This window comes from Bufo bufo, chromosome 7 (assembly GCF_905171765.1).
Source record: "Bufo bufo chromosome 7, aBufBuf1.1, whole genome shotgun sequence".
Classification (NCBI taxonomy): Eukaryota; Metazoa; Chordata; class Amphibia; order Anura; family Bufonidae; genus Bufo; species Bufo bufo.
The window spans coordinates 210,399,914-210,419,753 of NC_053395.1; the positions used below are offsets into that span (position 1 = coordinate 210,399,914).

The following is a 19,840-nucleotide window of genomic DNA, read 5'->3' on the forward strand; positions in this document are numbered from 1 at the left end:
TGCAGGAGGGTAAAGGGGTAGCCTTGGTGTTATGACTGTTGTGCGCGTGCTGAAATCAGCAACCAGGCTGACTGTACAAAATAAACAGGTCTCTCTTTAGTAAAGTGCAGAATGGTAGTTGTACCACATCCAACAATATAAACATAGTTCCAAACATTTTACAGTGTAAATCTTCCATGATAGCTATATATGGATATAAGCACGATGGGGCTGTAGTATTCCTTCTCTTTATCTTATCAAAGTCTCTTTCTGCAGCATCTAAGGCTGGCAATAAGTTTAGCAAACTTGTCTTGAATTCCCAACTGAGGGAGGCAAACCATTTCCAAGTGTAGGAGGGTATATTAGCAATGTTCCTCTCACTGTAGTAAAGTCTTTATCAGCCTTAAACAGCAAATACCTTACTGACTGTCTCTAGTGCTTGGCCACACACATTCTGGACCTTCTGTTTTTTTTTTTTTTTTCGTATCTAGAGTACTGTAAAGTAGAGATAGTTTTCTCTCTGTGGATCTCTCAGAAATAGTGATTCTCTGGGATGTAGGCCAAGACAGAGTAGAGTAGGGTAGATTTGATTCCATGCAGTAAAAATCTAACTTTAGTAAATGTGGCCCAGCATCTTCAGGTCGTCTAAGCTTCAGACAGTGTAAACTTAGACTAGACAGCCTAAAGGTGCACCATGTTTATCATAGTTGCTGATGCTAGATGATACATTTTTGTCTGCCTAGTCTAAATGTATACCACCTATTCAAATTTTGAAGCAGTCCCTGCAATTAAAGCACTTTACGAGAAAGCGACTAATTGAGACCACAACATCTGAGAGGTTAAATGTTCATGATTGCAGTTGTCTCCAGTCACAGACACTGCCAGTGGATTTCTGCTTGTAAAATGTAGTGCCCTGGAGCAGGGGTACTTTGAAGTCTGGACATTTTTGTAGATTTCCCTGTTTCCCCTACACTCCATACTCCTTACTTTATTTCACTTTAAAGGGTTAACTTGTATTAAATGTGTAATACTGTGTGACTGTATTTTATATGTTTGCTGTGATATATATCGTGTTTATTTGCACTGTGTTTGGACAGCACTGTGGAAAGGGTTAATGAATACTGAGAGACTGTTGGGACTTTGAATGAGAAGCTGGTAATTTTTCACAGCTAACATAAGGTTTACAGAAGAGCAAGTTTTGGAGGGAAGAAGCCAGGCTTGTTTACCACCAAAACCAGACAGACTGACCTTTTGAATGTCTGGTTTTAGCTCTGTTGTTATGTCTGAAAACTTGTTTTCAGACAAGTCTTCAGTTTTCAAACTGCTGTGTCATTGCCATTGCTTATCATTGAATCTCTAACTCTCTAGTAAGTCTATGAGAGATGAGAGTTGTAACATTATTTGTGTTGTGTTTCTTCACTTCACCCCTCCCACTAGAAAGTTCTAGTTTAGCTAGAAACTGTATATAAGGAGAGCAGTAGGAGTCCCTAGTGTTCTGTAGTTAGGGGACAGTGCTTAAAAGAGAAGATACTGCCAGACTATTGGGTGACCATGACCAGAAGAAGATGCTGAAATGAGCATACTCTACCACAGACCCTGGGCCTCCAGCCTTTGGTCATGGTACCATCCTTCTGAGAGAGGGAGGGACATCTAGCTCAGGCCTTTCCTTAGCATCAAACCCTTCTTCTCCCAGGTAGGAGACTGGAGAAGCCAGCCCTATGCTTCGCCTGTATTGTTTTGCACTGGAATTCCTCCAGTAAAGAAGCACACTGGTTTACTGCACACACCGACTCTCAGGACTTCTTTCCCATTGGGGTGCACCACTCCTTACCATCCCTTCCGGAGAGCAGAAACACGTGGTGATACAGGGGACCCAACATAGCATTGGGGCCACCACAAACCCGGCCACTGCAAAAACAGAAGGCACCCCCAACTATGGCGCCCACTGGTGCTATATTTAAATACCCAACATAAGTTTTTTTTTAGGAATGGGGTAAAATAGTAAATTAAGTAGTACTCATCTAGCCAGTGAATGGCTGCAGTGGTAACATGTTGCTAATGTGATGTCATCAAAGCAGCTCAGTAAATAAAGTACCTGATCATTGACACTGGAACAGCAGGGAATTTAACAGGTGAATACTGCATCTTTTGTTATTTTATACCATTTTATCTCTTGGGTAAATTTTGCCCAATCCTGGAAATCCCTTTTAAAGAAAACACTGGAAGCATTGTTGACTCCCAGGTATCCCAAGTCACTAAAGCTTACAAGCAGAACGTGGAAATATTTAACAAGCAAATCACTATCCAAATTCAATTCAGAACAAACAAATGATTTTGGACAGGAATACTCAATCATGGATAAAGACTGCAGAAAGAAAACAGATAATCGGCATGGAAGGAAGCTGAGCAATATTATGTAGATTTCGCTCATGATCTCTAATGAAGCTTCTATTGTTAAATTGTCATTGTACAACAGCTAATAGATACAATGTTAGGAGTCAAGAAACAGCACATTACACACAGCGACCTCAATAAAAAAGACTCTCTAGCAATGCATGCAATGATCAAGCTTAGTTTAGTTAGGCTTAATGTTATTTTGTCTTGATTTCTGCTCGTCTGGTTACATTTACATCTCTATCACCCTGTTTGTAAAGTTTTCTTAAGGCTAGTGTATGTCCACCTTACCAACAATTCCAGTATTGTTCTAATGCATCTAAACTAAAAAACTAAAATAAAGCAACTTTGTAAATAAAATACATCGCTTTTTGTACCTATGTGTCTCCATATTTACAGACTAGAAAGAAACCTTTTATATTTTGATTCTATAGTCATATTCTCTACTTTTTGTGCCCTACATTTTCTAATATGCATTCAGTAGGAAGCTGCATGGATGCAGGATCTGACTACAATGGGTTTGCTTGTCTGTTACCATAGACACTCTACAGGAAACAAAATGATAATTTTTTTATCATGGTGCTTTGAAAATCAAGTTATTTTAGATGCAATGAAACTATTTGTTGCAAAGGTGTGCATAGTCTTTGAAGTTTTTTGATGCCATACTATGAACAAGGTGAGTTCTGGCAGGTTGTCTCTAGAGATGTCGCGAACATAAAATTTTCCGTTCGCGAACGGCGAACGCGAATTTACGCAAATGTTCGGGAACGGGTGAACCGTCATAGACTTCAATAGGCAGGCGAATTTTAAAATCCGCAGGGACTCTTTCTAGCCACAATAGTGATGGAAAAGTTGTTTCAAGGGGACTAACACCTGGACTGTGGCATGCCGGAGGGGGATCCATGGCAAAACTCCCATGGAAAATTACGTAGTTGACGCAGAGTCGGGTTTTAATCCATAAAGGGCATAAATCACCTAACATTCCTAAATTGTTTGGAATAACGTGCTTTAAAACATCCAGCGTGTGTATACGATCAGGTATGATGTTGTATCGATCAGGTAGTGTAAGGGTTACGCCCGCTTCACAGTGACAGACCAAACTCTGACAGACCAAACTCCCCGTTTAACGTACCGCAAACAACCGCAAACAGTCCATTTGCACAACCGCAAACTGCCCATTTGCACAAGGTTGGATACCAAGCTAGCCATGTCCTGTTCCTTGTCCTCACTGACGTCATTGAAGGTCTCTTCCTCCACCCAGCCACGTACAACACCAAGGGTCCTCTAAAGGTGACAACAAGCCCCCTGGGACGCCTGCTGTGGTTGGTCTACCACCTCCTCAAAGCCACCTTCCTCCTCTGACTCCTCTTCTTCAGACTCCTCTCTCTGCGTTGCCGCAGGTCCAGCAATCGACGACGACAAGGCTGCTTCTGATGGTGATGGTGACCACAACTCTTCCTCTTCATGCTCATCTACGGCCTGATCCAGCACTCTTCGCAGGGTACGCTCCAGAAAAAACGCATATGAGATGAGGTCGATGATGTTGCCTTGGGTTTGACTGACCAGGTTTGTCACCTCCGCAAAAGGACGCATGAGCCTACAGTCATTGTGCATGAGCGTTCAGTAACGTGGCCAAAAAAAAAACAGCTCCGCAGAGGCTATCCTCTTTTTTTAATTAAAAAAATCTGTTCTTACCAGTTTAATCTCTGTTTTGTCCCCTATTAGGGGCCGGTGTATGGAATAGATTTTAGGAACCGGGAGATGAAAAAAGATGGTTGGTCGGTCCTCTTACTTCCAATTTGGGGCACTGCACGTGCGCCGTGCAATGTACTGTGCCACCCTATATGAGTGGTGTGTTAAGTAGTACTATTCCTATCAGTTTAATCCCTGTTACGTCCCCTATCAGGGGCAGGTGTATGGAATAGATTTTAGGAACCAGGAGATGGAAAAAGATGGTTGGTCGGTCCTCTTACTTCCAATTTGGGGCACTGCGCATGTGCCGTGCAATGTACTGTGCCACCCTATATGAGTGGTGTGTTAAGTAGTACTATTCTTATCAGTTTAATCCCTGTTACATCCCCTATCAGAGGACGTGTATCGAATAGATTTTAGACAACCCCAAAGAGTTATCAATAGTTGACACACTCATGACATAAATTTTATTTCTCTATGCGTCAATCTTGGTGTAGTGATGACTGTGCTCGTGCGCACGTTTGGGAGATTGCAGGCGATGGTAGTTCAGGGACAGTTAAGTGACCCAGAAAACAATGATTCTGCAGTGTGGGCCCATTGTTGGCTTAGTAGGCTTTAATGATCAGCTTAGATGATCAAAAAGAAAATGAATGCTTTTTCTATGAAAAATTATCCAGCCGATCGCTTTTGGTCTGTTCACAATGAAGCAATGACCTTATCATCTGGGGTGTGCCAACATTGCCAACACACTCATAGAGGTGATCGCTTCATTGTGATACGCAAGCCCCTTCACCACAACAAGGTAACGATCACGAAAGGGAATTGACACATGTATGTGCCTTTTTTTTTGCAGCCACAGTGCAGCACCAGAGGCCAGAAAAATTAGGCATGTACACATGCCTGAAAAATTAGGTATTGTTGCAGCCACTGCTGTAGCAGCGGCTGTAAAAATTAATGTTTTCCAGGCAGAAAGTGCACTAAAACATTGCGGCTTGAACCCTAGTTGGTGGCGGAGAAGTCACGCAAGTCACCCGGCATGCAGAGATTAAATACAGCAGCGTGTGGACCATTTTTAGCGCAAGGTATCTCATCAGGCCTTTTTTAGTCAAATGCATCCCCCACTGTCAGTCCTTTCGGGATCCATGCCTCATTCATCTTAATAAAGGTGAGGTAGTCTAGACTTTTTTGACCTAGGCGACTTCTCTTCTCAGTGACAATACCTCCTGCTTCGCTGAAGGTCCTTTCTGACAGGACACTTGAATCGGGGCAGGCCAGAAGTTCTATAGCAAATTTGAATAGTTCAGGCCACAGGTCAAGCCTGCACACCCAGTAGTCAAGGGGTTCATCGCTCCTCAGAGTGTCGATATCTGCAGTTAAGGCGAGGTAGTCTGCTACCTGTCGGTCGAGTCGTTCTCTGAGGGTGGACCCCGAAGGGCTGTGGCGATGCGTAGGACTTAAAAAGCTCTGCATGTCCTCCATCAACAACACTTCTGTAAAGCGTCCTGTCCTTGCCGGCGTGGTCGTGGTAGGAGGAGGATTACTTTCACCTCTTCCCCTGTTAGATTCCCGTTGTTCTGTGACATTACCCTTATACGCTGTGTAAAGCATACTTTTTAACTTGTTTTGGAACTGCTGCATCCTTTCCGACTTCCGGTAATTCGGTAACATTTCTGCTTATACCGGGGGTCTAGTAGCGTGGCCACCCAGTACAGGTCGTTCTCCTTCAGCCTTTTTATACGAGGGTCCCTCAACAAGCATGACGGCATGAAAGACCCCATTTGTACAAGATTGGATGCCGAGCTACACATGTCCCGTTCTTTGTCCTCACTGATCTCATTGAAGGTCTGTTCTTCCCCCCAGCCACGTACAACACCACGGGTACCAGATAGGTGACAACGAGCACCCTGGGATGCCTGCTGTGGTTGGTCTTCCTCCTCCTCAAAGCCACATTCCTCCTCTGACTCCTCTTCCTCAGACTCCTCTTCCAGCGTTGCCGCAGGTCCAGCAAGTAATGATGATAAGGCTGTTTCTGGTGGTGATGGTGACCACAACTCTTCCTCTTCACGCTCATCTACAGCCTGATCCAGCACTCTTCGCAGGGCACGCTCCAGGAAGAAAACAAATGGGATGATGTCGCTGATGGTGCCTTCGGTGCGACTGACTAGGTTTGTCATCTCACCTCCTCAAAAGGACGCATGAGCCTACAGGCATTGCGCATGAGCGTCCAGTAACGTGGCAAAAAAATACCCAGCTCCGCAGAGGCTGTCCTAGCACACCGGTCATACAAATACTCATTGAAGGCTTTTTCTTGTTGGAGCAGGCGGTCGAACATTAGGAGTGTTGAATTCCAACGTGTCGGGCTGTCGCAAATCAAGCGCCTCACTGGCATGTTGTTTCGCCGCTGAATATCGGAAAAGTGCGCCATGGCCGTGTAGGAACACCTGAAATGGCCACACACCTTCCTGGCCTGCTTGAGGATGTCCTGTAAGCCTGGGTACTTATGCACAAAGCATTGTACGATCAGATTCAACACATGTGCCATGCACGGCACATGTGTCAACTTGCCAAAATTCAATGCCGCCAACAAATTGCTTCCGTTGTCACACACCACTTTGCCGATCTCTAGTTGGTGCGGGGTCAGCCACTGATCCACCTGTGCGTTCAGGGCGGACAGGAGTGCTGGTCCGGTGTGACTCTCTGCTTTCAGGCAAGTCAAATCCAAGACGGCGTGACACTGCCGTATCCGGGATGTGGAATAGCCCCTGGGGAGCTGGGGGGGTGCAGTTGATGTGGAGCAAGACGCAGCAGCAGAAGAGGACTCAGCCGAGGAGGTTAGAGAAGAGGATGGAGTAGGAGGAGTAGAGTAGGTGTCAGCAGGCCTGCCTGCAAGTTGTGGCGGTGTCACCAACTCCTCTGCAGAGCCACGCATTCCATGCTTGGCAGTCGTCATCAGGTTTACCCAATGCGCAGTGTATGTGATATACCTGCCCTGACCAGGCTTTGCAGACCAGGTATCAGTGGTTAGATGGACCCTTGCCCTAACACTGTGTGCCAGACATGCCATGACTTCCTTTTCCACAATAGAGTACAGGTTGGGGATTGCCTTTTGTGAAAAAAAAATTCGGCCGGGTACCTTCCACTGCGGTGTCCAAATTTTTTGGTGCGACAAATTTTTTGAAGGCCTCAGACTCCACCAGCTTGTATGGTAAAAGCTGGCGGGCTAAGAGTTCCGACAAGCCAGCTGTCAGATGCCGGGCAAGGGGGTGACTCTGTGACATCGGCTTCTTATGCTCAAACATTTCCTTGACAGACACCTGACTGTGGGCCGATGAGCAGGAACTGCTGAAGGTGAGAGGCGGAGTGGCAGGTGGTTGAGAGGGGGCAAGGAGGACAGCAGTGGTTGACGTGGCTGAAGAGGCTGGACCAGGAGGAGGATGGTGGCTTTGAGTTTGTGTGCTGCTTGCACTCATCATGTGTTGATCCCATAGGCATTTGTGATGTGAGATCATGTGCCTTCGCAAAGCAGTTGTACCTAGGTGAGTGTTGGACTTCCCACCACTCAGTGTCTTTTGGCACAGGTTGCAAATGGCATTGCTGTTATCAGAGGCAGACACACAAAAAAAATGCCACACTGCTGAGCTTTGCAATGACGGCATTCTGGTGATGGCAACAGCATGCGTTGATTGGTGTGCTGTCTGGCTGTGCCACTAGCTCCTTGCGACGACCTCCCCCTGCTTCCAACTCGTCTCCTCCTCCTCTCTGTCTCCCCATCTGAACTTTCCCCCTGTTCTTCTTCTCTTCGAGCGGGCACCCACGTGACATCCACGGACATGTCGTCATCATCAACCGCTTCACTTGTATCTGACAACTCAGCAAAGGAAGCAGCAGCGGGTACAACATCATCATCATCATCACACCGTACGTCCATGTGTGTAATGCTGCCTGACTGAGACATATCCCTGTTGTCTACATCCTCTGGCAATAATGGTTGCGCATCACTCATTTCTTCCAACTGATGTGTAAATAACTCCTAGCGGCTGTGGTGCTAGTGTTGCTGGTGGCGGCGGGCGGGCGACTGGTAACTTGAGAGGTGCCCGAAGCTGAGCTGGAGGAGGATGGTGCGTCAAGGTTCCGAGCGGAAGCTGTAGAAGATTGGGTGTCCTGTGTAAGCCAGTCAACTATGTCCTCAGAATTTTTTGAGTTCAGGGTACGTGGCCTCTGAACACTGGCCATTATTCTAGGGCCAAAGGAAATCACAGCACCACAACCACGACGGCCCCTGCGGGGTGGCCTGCCTCTGCCTGTCATTTTTTTTTTAGATTAGTGGTACTATGCGTGCAGTGGTGGGCAGTGGGCACAGTACAGTCTGTGGGCCTGACACACACTGGCAGGCAACTGCAATTGTATTACAGAGGAAAAATGTAATGACTTTTTTATCTGCAAGGTGCTTTGCCACCCTATATGAGTGGTGGGCAGTGGGCACAGTACAGTCTGTGGGCCTGGCACTCACTGGCAGGCAACTGCAATTATATTACAGAGGAAAAATGTAATGAATTTTTTATCTGCAAGGTGCTGTGCCACCCTATATGAGTGGTGGGCAGCGGGCACAGTACAGTCTGTGGGCCTGACACTCACTGGCAGGCAACTACAATTATATTACAGAGAAAAAATGTAATTACTTTTTTATCTGCAAGGTACTGTGCCACCCGATATGAGTGGTGGGCAGTTGGCACAATACAGTCTGTGGGCCTGACACTCACTGGCAGGCAACTGCAATTATATTACAGAGGAAAAATTTAATTACTTTTTTATCTGCAAGGTACTGTGCCACCCTATATGAGTGGTGGGCAGTGGGCACAGTACAGTCTGTGGGCCTGACACACACTGGCAGGCAACTGCAATTATATTAAAGGGTAAAAATTAAATGACTTTTTTATCTGCAAGGTACTGTGCCACCCGATATGAGTGGTGTGCACACAGTACAGTCTGTGGGCCTATGGCCTCTCACACATGGGCAGGCAACTGCAATATATATATAGAAAAAATAAAATAAAAGCAGACTGACGTACCAGCCCTAAAAAGGGCTTTTTGGGGTGCTGTCCTTACAGCAGATGAGACTTTGAGGACTGGAGTGGACACAGAACACTGGCCTAGCTAACTATTTCCCTATTAATTCAGCAGCACTCTCCCTGCTCTCACTAACACTGCAGCTTCAGAATGAATCTAAGATGGATGCTGTCCTTGCTTTTTGATACGAGGTGGGAGGGTCTGGGAGGGAGGGTATGCTGATTGGCTGGAATGTGTCTGCTGACTGTGAGGTACAGGGTCAAAGTTTGCTCAATGATGACATATAGGGGGCGGACCGAACATTTCATATGTTCGCCCGCCGCGGCGAACGCGAACAAGCGATGTACTCCAGGAACTGTTCGCCGGCGAATAGTTCTGGACATCTCTAGTTGTCTCATAAAGACAACTATACTCTATATGTAGGTCTGCCCTGGCCCAAAGCCCAAAAATAAAGATGCCAGCTATAGAACATATCAACATCAACCAAAACCTTATTTGTGTCATCTGTATGTTTTAATAACCATTTCATCCCCATTTACTGATAAATGAGATTTCTTCCAATGGAATAGATATTGGTCTACTCTACTGTCAAGTTCTAACCGGAGGTCCATATTACTTTATTTTGCTAAAGCTCACCCTATGCTAGATAACTATTTCCATCTCCCATTTTCAAATTTGTATCCCCTAAATTTAATTTTTTATCAACAGTATTCATGTTACACCATTAAATACTGTGTTTGACCCCTATTTCACCCATATTTTACTCCAAGGTCTCACTCCTCATTGCCTGGCTTCGAAGTTCGAGTAAACCATACAAAATGCTTCTGTCATCTATCAATACCAAGAACAGTTGAATACAATAGCTACCAGGCCACTGTACATGCCCAGAAGCTGTCCTATGCACTTTTACTGCAGAGAAGAGACGCCGACGGAACAGGGGCCACCTATGCATGTTCCAGACACAGGGTTGACAACCATCCAGAAATTCATGTACAGTCCATAAAAATAGGGGACTTTTTTCTAGTGTCTGTGAAAAACATCAGATGAGCAAGTCACTTTTTATTGTAATTCTCAGCAATTTAGAGCTCACAGTAAAAGCTGGTAATGTGTTCACAATTGGCACCTCACTTATAGACATGTACAGTCGTGGCCAAAAGTTTTGAGAATGACACAAATATTAGTTTTCACAAGGTTTGCTGCTAAACTGCTTTTAGATCTTTGTTTCAGTTGTTTCTGTGATGTAGTGAAATATAATTACATGCACTTCATACGTTTCAAAGGCTTTTATCGACAATTACATGACATTTATGCAAAGAGTCAGTATTTGCACTGTTGGCCCTTCTTTTGCAGGACCTCTGCAATTCGACTGGGCATGCTCTCAATCAACTTCTGGGCCAATTCCTGACTGATAGCAACCCATTCTTTCATAATCACTTCTTGGAGTTTGTCAGAATTAGTGGGTTTTTGTTTGTCCACCCGCCTCTTGAGGATTGACCACAAGTTCTCAATGGGATTAAGATCTGGGGAGTTTCCAGGCCATGGACCCAAAATGTCAACGTTTTGGTCCTCGAGCCACATAGTTATCACTTTTGCCTTATGGCACGGTGCTCCATCGTGCTGGAAAATGCATTGTTCTTCACCAAACTGTTGTTGGATTGTTGGAAGAAGTTGCTGTTGGAGGGTGTTTTGGTACCATTCTTTATTCATGGTTGTGTTTTTGGGCAAAATTGTGAGTGAGCCCACTCCCTTGGATGAGAAGCAACCCCACACATGAATGGTCTCAGGATGCTTTACTGTTGGCATGACACAGGACTGATGGTAGCGCTCACCTTTTCTTCTCCGGACAAGCCTTTTTCCAGATGCCCCAAACAATCGGAAAGAGGCTTCATCTGAGAATATGACTTTGCCCCAGTCCTCAGCAGTCCATTCACCAAACTTTCTGCAGAAGATCAATCTGTCCCTGATGTTTTTTTGGAGAGAAGTGGCTTCTTTGCTGGCCTTCTTGACACCAGGCCATCTTCCAAAAGTCTTCGCCTCACTGTGCGTGCAGATGCGCTCACACCTGCCTGCTGCCATTCCTGAGCAAGCTCTGCACTGGTGGCACTCCGATCCCACAGCTGAATCCTCTTTAGGAGACAATCTGTCCCTGATGTTCCCTCTAGTCTATTGGTGTCTATGTGTGTCTATAGTGCCTATGACTGCTGTATAGCATACCTCTAAATGCTGTTAACAACTGCTCAGACAAGTTAATTGACCCATAATCATGTTCATGAAACAGAATAAAAAAGGAAATAAAAACAGATTTTAAAAAAGTTACACTATGTGTCACAGTCTGGTTTTAACTGGCATAAAAAATATAGTTGACACATTCTCTTTAAAAACTGAAAAATGTAGTCAAACTGCTATATATTAAACATAATACCCCTTATTAGTCTGAATTAATTTTCTTTCTTTATTCAAACCCACTATAGTTCTCCCTTAAAGTCTGCTATTCCACAATGGTCAGACGCGGTTTACTTGGTGTCCAGATGGATGTTCATTTCCAATGACTTTGATTCATGACAACAAGTTGTCCTCTCCCCGCTCGAGACAGTGACAAATAAAAAAAAAATATATATATCACTTTCTTTTCTGCTTTGTTTTTCATATTTTCTTCATTTATTAGAAAGAGATATGTTATGACAGATACTCTTGGCAGCGAGGACTAAACTGATCTTTGTCACCTGCCAAAAGAGAAAGCGGCTTATTCTAAGTGACTCCAGCCTGAAAATCACCTTCTCGGGCAGCCATCATTCCAATAAGGTATGGCAGGTCTCATCCAGCCTTGGGTATCCTTCACAATGGGGCTCTGTCAACTGCGGTTCTGTATGTCCCTGCACTATCATCCTCTCATTGACTTGTTCTCCCTTTAATGCCACGCAGAGGTTTGTAAACTTTCACAGAATGATATCTAAGGCTATAAGAATATATGCCAGATTTGTCTCAACAACTTATCTGTCACATCTCTGAAAACGAAGATCAATGCTCTCTCCTCGGGCACAAAACATAAAAAGTACAAAGCAGGATTTGCTGTAAGTGCTTGCTCCTGAAATTGTATATGTTGCAATACATAAAAACAGTGAGGGCTATGGTTGTCTCTCTGCAGGAGTCACATACGTTGTAAAGATGTATTTAATATTTAACTTGCCTTTTGCCCTAATTACAGCATTTACGTGTCTTACTGAAAGTTAAACAGCTACTTACTTGCAGTGCCTTGAGTTGCTTCTTTTTCATGCACATTTTAAGAAATACATTTTGTGCAAATCAAAGTATTTCTATAAGATGTTACACTTTGCAAAGTCTAGACAGTAACTTTTGGTCACATAAAAGGAAACATTAGAAGATTTTGGCAAAGTTGCAACAGTTGTATCACAGCAACGCTCTACTAGATGGGAAGATTTTTCAACCATATCAGGGTCATTTGCATTTGTCAAGCATTTTTATGCCATAAAGAACCTTGAGGACCAATAATGGTTGTGGTAAAATCATGGTTACAGTGACACTGCCAGGATCAGAGTTATCTCTGGTCCCAGCTGTTGCAGTAGGAACAGGGCTTTGTAATACACCCTTGCTCCTTCTACTGATCTCATGGGTGAACTGACTACTCCAAAAAGATCACCATAATGTGCAATATATGTCATGGTGCAGGAATAGACATCTGCCCATGATGTACATTTTTCTGGAGGCTCATTAAGCAATTAATTCATCACTTCATGGTCAATGTGAGTCTGACCATTTGGACCTCTACTGGTCCCAAGAACAAAGAAAACCATCTGCATAATGTATGAGCATGCTGGAAAACAATTGGTGCTACAGCCCTTTTCTACTGAGGATCATAGGGTTCCCAGAAGTTGGGACCATGAACTCATAACTAGTGTTAAGTGCGAATATTAGAATTACGAATATTTATCGCGAATATCGCAACTTCGATAATTTGCGAATATTTCGAATATAGTGCTATATAATCGTTATATCGAATATTCGTTATTTTTCAGAAAACATGATTCCTCCCTGCTTCTTGCTTGTGGGCCAATGAGCCATTGGCCCACAAGCAACTTAAGCAGAGAGGAATCATGACTTCAAATGGAAAAAATCATCATGAATATTCTAAAAAACAAATATATAGCACTATGTTCTATAGTGCTATATATTCGTTTTTGACCCACTTCGCATTAAGCGATTTTTACATTGCAGATCTTTTGGAATCACGAAAATAATCTTATGCGATTTTTACATTGGAGATTTAATCTCGAATACAAATTTTTGGCAAATATATCACAAATATTCTACCACATATTTGTGAAGTATCGCAAATTCGAATATTGCCCCTGCAGCTCATCACTACTCATACTCAGATTTTTTCCAGTGGCAAATTTTTGTCCCATCTGGGACATTTATGACATATTGATAGGACATGTATTAAAAATGACTGATAGATGCAGGTCCCACCTCTGGGACCCAAACCTATCTCAGGAACGGGGCCTTAAAGTGATTGGAAAACAAACCACACATACCCAGTGTAATGTTTATTTACTGCCATAGTACTTCTGAAGATAGCCGAGCAGCCATGCCCAACTATTTTAGGAAGTTCCCTAGCAGCAAATGGAAAACGATCTGCGCATGTGCGGCCACCCATCATTTCATTACTGTGGCACTTCCGAAAACAGGCTTGTCTATTTCAGAAGTTCTATAGTGGTGAATGGAGGAGTGTCACGACTTGCTCTACATTTATTTCAGGGCTCCGTTCTTGAGACAGGATTGGCTCACAGATTTGCCATAGATTTCCCAGATGGGAATACCCCTTTAAATCCACATCAATGGATGTGACATAAATCTAAGAGCAAGCATCCTCAAGCTGCGGCCCTCCAGCTGTTGAAAAACTACAACTCCAACAATGCCCTGCTGTAGGCTGATACATGTATGCTGCTCTGGCATGCTGGGAGTTGTAGTTTTGCAACAGCTGGAGGGCCGCAGTTTGAGGATGCCTGGCATAGAGAATTCGCAGTGTACTGACCAAATTTGCTGTCAGCTCTTTGGCATCCTTGTAGAATTCCAACCTCTCCTTGCAAAGCACAGCATACGTGGCAGTCCAATTTTTCCTAGAAAACATGAATAAAGTTGAGTCTTCTGGGTTTGACACATTCATTATGCTTAAAAAATATAAAGAAACTAGAGTTGCACAGCATACAGGAGGCAAGACTCAAGTTTTTAATATTGTCCAACATGAAAGGTTTCCAAAGGCTTCAAGGACACAAATGGCAAATACATTTCTGGATCTGTTCTAGATTTGTTCTAAATTGGAAACTTCGGGGGTCATTTATTTGTTTTAGACACCGGTCCTAATGTCCTCTATAGCTGGCACCAGTCTCTACATAATATTGAAGTATCCAGCGCCACTTCTAAATGTAAGACAGTTCCCGAGCTGTCTTACGTTTAGACCATTTTCTACACCTAAAACAAGTGTATAAAATGATGAATGAGACGGGCCTCATGGTGGTCCATGCCCTTCTCTGCCCACACCACGTCCACTTTTTTGACCTGGCGTGAGCGGGGAGAAGTGGCAGATTGTGGCGCAAGGAACCTTTGCAATCTGCACCATAAATACGCCTAATATAGGAATATTTCTGGTTAGTAAATGTCTCCCTTTGATTGTCAAGCCTGATGCTTTCATACCTCCACATCTACATGTGAGATAGCAATGTATATATCGTTATGGGTCTTTCATAGTTTATATGCTGGGTAGGCATCATTTACCAGTTTCACAGTCTCCATAGTCTCCAGTACAGATGAGCAAAGATTAAATTTTTTATGAATTAGTTCGACACAAATCCCATTCCATTGTATGGAGCGGGCACAATGACAGGGAACAGTGATTGCATTTTTTTACTTTCAGCCATCATTTTAGGAAAAATTTACTTGTTACCACGAAGCGTGGGGAAATTCGGCTTCACAGTGATTCAATTTTTTCCTTGAATTCGGATTGAAGACCACTTTGGATACTTCTATTAGCTCAACACTAGTCTCCAGCTCTATATTCTGATTGCATCTGGGCAAAAAATGGCCCAAGAGTCATTGAAAATGGTTTAGGCAGAAACCCTTCTGTCCTGTGTGGGGGGCCTGGTTTGATCCTTGCTATGGGGCCCTTACCTCTCTATGTACGCCACTGGTTATCCATGATAACAGTGCCACTCTTGTGATGGGCCAAGTCTGGTAATGCAGCTCATCCAAGTTTATAAGGTAAAATGCAAAATCAGAAGCCCATTAACATGAACCCTTTAACATTTGTGTAAACAGATACAGGGACTATGCAGGTAAAGCAGGTCCATTCTGCATCTATAATGCTAAACATTTTCTATATCCTGTATAGAGACAATGACAATGACCAAGAGAAAGATCAAATGAGGAAAAGCAGAATGAAGGAGAAAATGACTGGTGTGTACAAGGAGGGAACGAAGAAAAGCGCAGACACATAGGATAAAAGAATGTGACAACAGGAGGAAAGGTGAAAGCTGGTACCTAAGGGGAAATGTGTTAAGTGTATGAAAATAAAATAATCAGCGACTGTGTAGCAAGGACAAACTAGTACAGACAGATGACAACAGCGTAAATGCTCAGTAACATATACTGTGTAATCAAGTAGAATGGTGGATTTTGCCCTTTGTTTAAAGGATATGTCCATTTTTGAGCAGCACGGTACAGCTGCACCTATGTATGTACACCTATAGAAAGCCAACATGCACATAAAAAGTAACTTTGTAAATTCCTCAGATTACTTATCCTGTACTGATCTGGAGTTACATCCAATATTATACTCCAGAGCTGCACTCATTATTCTGCTGGTGCAGTCACTGCGTACATACATTACATTACGTATCCTGTACTGATCCTGAGTTCCATCCTGTATTATACTCCAGAGCTGCACTCACTATTCTGCTGGTGCAGTCACTGTGTACATACATTACATTACTTATCCTGTACTGATTGTGAGTTACATCCTGTATTATACTCCAGAGCTGCACTCACTATTCTGCTGGTGCAGTCACTGTGTACATACATTACATTACTTATCCTGTACTGATTGTGAGTTACATCCTGTATTATACTCCAGAGCTGTACTCATTATTCTGCTGGTGGAGTCACTGTGTACATACATTACATTACTTATCCTGTACTGATCCTGAGTTATATCCTGTATTATACTCCAGAGCTGCACTCACTGTTCTGCTGGTGCAGTCACTGTGTACATACATTACATTACTTATCCTGTACTGATCCTGAGTTACATCCTGTATTATACTCCAGAGCTGCACTCACTATTCTGCTGGTGGAGTCACTGTGTACATACATTTCTTATCCTGTACTGATCCTGAGTTACATCCTGTATTATACTCCAGAGCTGCACTCACTATTCTGCTGGTGCAGTCACTGTGGACATACATTACATTACTTATCCTGTACTGATCCTGAGTTACATCCTGTACTATACTCCAGAGCTGCACTTACTGTTCTGCTGGTGCAGTCACTGTGTACATACATTACATTACTTATCCTGTACTGATCCTGAGTTACATCCTGTATTATACTCCAGAGCTGCACTCACTATTCTGCTGGTGGAGTCACTGTGTACATACATTTCTTATCCTGTACTGATCCTGAGTTACATCCTGTATTATACTCCAGAGCTGCACTCACTATTCTGCTGGTGCAGTCACTGTGGACATACATTACATTACTTATCCTGTACTGATCCTGAGTTACATCCTGTACTATACTCCAGAGCTGCACTTACTGTTCTGCTGGTGCAGTCACTGTGTACATACATTACATTACTTATCCTGTACTGATCCTGAGTTACATCCTGTATTATACTCCAGAGCTGCACTCACTATTCTGCTGGTGGAGTCACTGTGTACATACATTTCTTATCCTGTACTGATCCTGAGTTACATCCTGTATTATACTCCAGAGCTGCACTCACTATTCTGCTGGTGGGGTCACTGTGGACATACATTACATTACTTATCCTGTACTGATCCTGAGTTACATCCTGTATTATACTCCAGAGCTGCACTCATTATTCTGCTGGTGGGGTCACTGTGTACATACATTACATTGCTCATCCTTTACTGATCCGGACTTCCCATAATAAAAGTCCACTCTGAAATGTGCAGTTTGATCACACAGCACAATGCCACAGATGTCGCAACGTTTGAGGGAGCGTGCAATTGGCATGCTGACTGCAGGAATGTCTACCAGAGCTGTTGCCCGTGCAATGAATGTTCATTTCTCTACCATAAGCCGTCTCCAAAGGTGTTTCAGAGAATTTGGCCGTACATCCAACCGGCCTCACAGCCGCAGACCACGTGTAACCACACCAGCCCAGGACCTCCATATCCGGCATGTTCACCTCCATGATCGTCTGAGACCAGCCACCCGGACAGCTGCAGCAACAATCGGTTTCTATAACCAAAGAATTTCTGCACAAGCTGTCAGAAACCGTCTCAGGGAAGCTCGTCTGCATGCTCGTCGTCCTCATCGGGGTCTGGACCTGACTGCAGTTCATCGTCGTAACCGACTACAGTGGGCAAATGCTCACATTCGATGGCGTCTGGCACATTGGAGAGGGGTTCTGTTCATGGATGAGTCCCGATTTTCACTGTTCAGGGCAGATGGCAGAAAGCGTGTGTGGCGTCGTGTGGGTGAGCGGTTTGCTGACGTCAACGTTGTGGATCGAGTGGCCCATGGTATCTGTGGGGTTATGGTATGGGCAGGCATATGTTATGGACAACAAACACAGGTGCATTTTATTGATGGTATTTTGAATGCACAGAGATACTGTGACGAGATCCTGAGGCCCATTGTTGTGCCATTCATCCACGACCATCACCTTATGTTGCAGCATGATAATGCACGGCCCCATATTGCAAGGATCTGTACACAATTCCTGGAAGCTGAAAACATCCCAGTTCTTGCATGGCCAGCATACTCACCGGACATGTCAACCATTGAGCACGTTTGGGATGCTCTGGATCGGCGTATACGACAGCGTGTTCCAGTTCCTGCCAATATTCTACAACTTCGCACAGCTATTGAAGAGGAGCGGACCAACATTCCAAAGCCCACAATCAACAACCTGATCAACTCTATGCGACGGAGATGTGTTGCACAGCGTGAGGCAAATGGTGGCCACACCAGATACTGACTGGTTTTCTGCCCCCCCCCCCCCCCCCCCCCAGTAAGGCAAAACTGTGCACATTTCAGAGTGGACTTTTATTGTGGGAAGTCTAAGGCACATCTGTGCAATATTCATGCTGTCTAATCAGCACCTTGATATGCCACACCTGTGAGGTTGGATGGATTATCTCGGCAAAGGAGAAGTGCTCACTAACACAGATTTAGACAGATTTGTGAACAATATTTGAGAGTAATGGGTCTTTTGTGTATGTAGAAAATGTTTTAGATCTTTGAGTTCAGCTCATGCAAAATGGGAGCAAAACTGAAAGTTTTGCGTTTTTTATTTTTGTTCAGCATATAAATGGGCCATACAAAAAATATGGTGAAAAACTGTTCCATGTCAAATGCCCTCAAAAGACAAGGGGGCACAGCCTCCGACTGGAGAAGAAAAAGTTTAGTCTCCAGAAACGTCAAAGCTTCTTTACTATACGAACTGTAAATCTGTGGAATAGACTTCCTCAGGACGTGGTCACAGCAGGAACAGTGGACAGTTTTAAAAAGGGTTTAGAGGAATTCTTAAAAGTAAACAACATATATGCTTATGAAAACGTGTAGAAATCTGAGTGTCACTTCCTTCTGGGATTTGCGTCCCCACTGATCCCTTGGTTGAACTTGATGGACTTATGTCTTTTTTCAACCGTATCAGCTATGTAACTATGTAATTATGATGGCGTATGGTGAGCGGATAAGTGGCAATTAATGCACCTCAGACAAGAGCTTTATGCTGGCACTTGTGGATTTAGGTGTCCACTGTGTAATACAGGCTTGGAGTTGATCTGGCCTGTTCGTTATCCAGGTAATGGGTGTCTGAACTGTATTCCCTCACCTGCAGCAGAATTTGTAAAGCTGAGGCTTGCTGGTCACTCTGTATCACACTGTAGCCTTAAAGATAAAATGTTGCTCTTGCAGCCTTTCTGGAATATTGGTCCCGTAGGACAAAAGGACCACTAGATGGTCCCCTAGAGTAGGAGCAATTGGACGAGTCCCCGCACTCCACACTATCCAGACCAGAATGCCTCTCCTACCAAGAGGGTAGTTAACCCTGTCCCAGCCAACCATACCTCTACATGCTGGTGTGCATACATAACAGAACAAAACATAAATATTACATGACATTGCAATTGCAGATACCCCCAGGTCTGGGGTACTGCGCATGCAGTAGATTACATTACTTTATTCTGTACTCTGCAATAGCTAAAAGATAGAGATAGATGTCTTTCCCCAACCAATCAGTACTAAAACAAATGGAGAAATTGATGCAGCCATGTGAATCTGCAAGAGACGCAAATTGTGGTCTCCAGCCACGTTCAACTACAAAGAGATCATGAATGGAAATATCAGTAATTAGTATTTTATATCAAGGTTACATAACTTTGAAGGGAAGGAGGTGTTGAGATCTCCTGTGTTATAATGCAAAGATCAAAGTTAAATATAG

The 19,840-nt window shown here is 43.8% G+C and overlaps 1 protein-coding gene across 1 annotated transcript in view; it reads right to left on the reverse strand.

Annotated features, from left to right (window-relative positions):
- The window catches only part of ARHGAP15 (Rho GTPase activating protein 15), an 842,137-nt gene that overhangs the window by 658,939 nt on the left and 163,358 nt on the right, over window positions 1-19,840 (reverse strand). Inside the window, exon 6 of the mRNA XM_040440262.1 lies at window positions 14,186-14,270. Coding sequence (XP_040296196.1) covers window positions 14,186-14,270 — 85 coding nt within the window. The remainder of the gene's footprint in view (window positions 1-14,185; window positions 14,271-19,840) is intronic.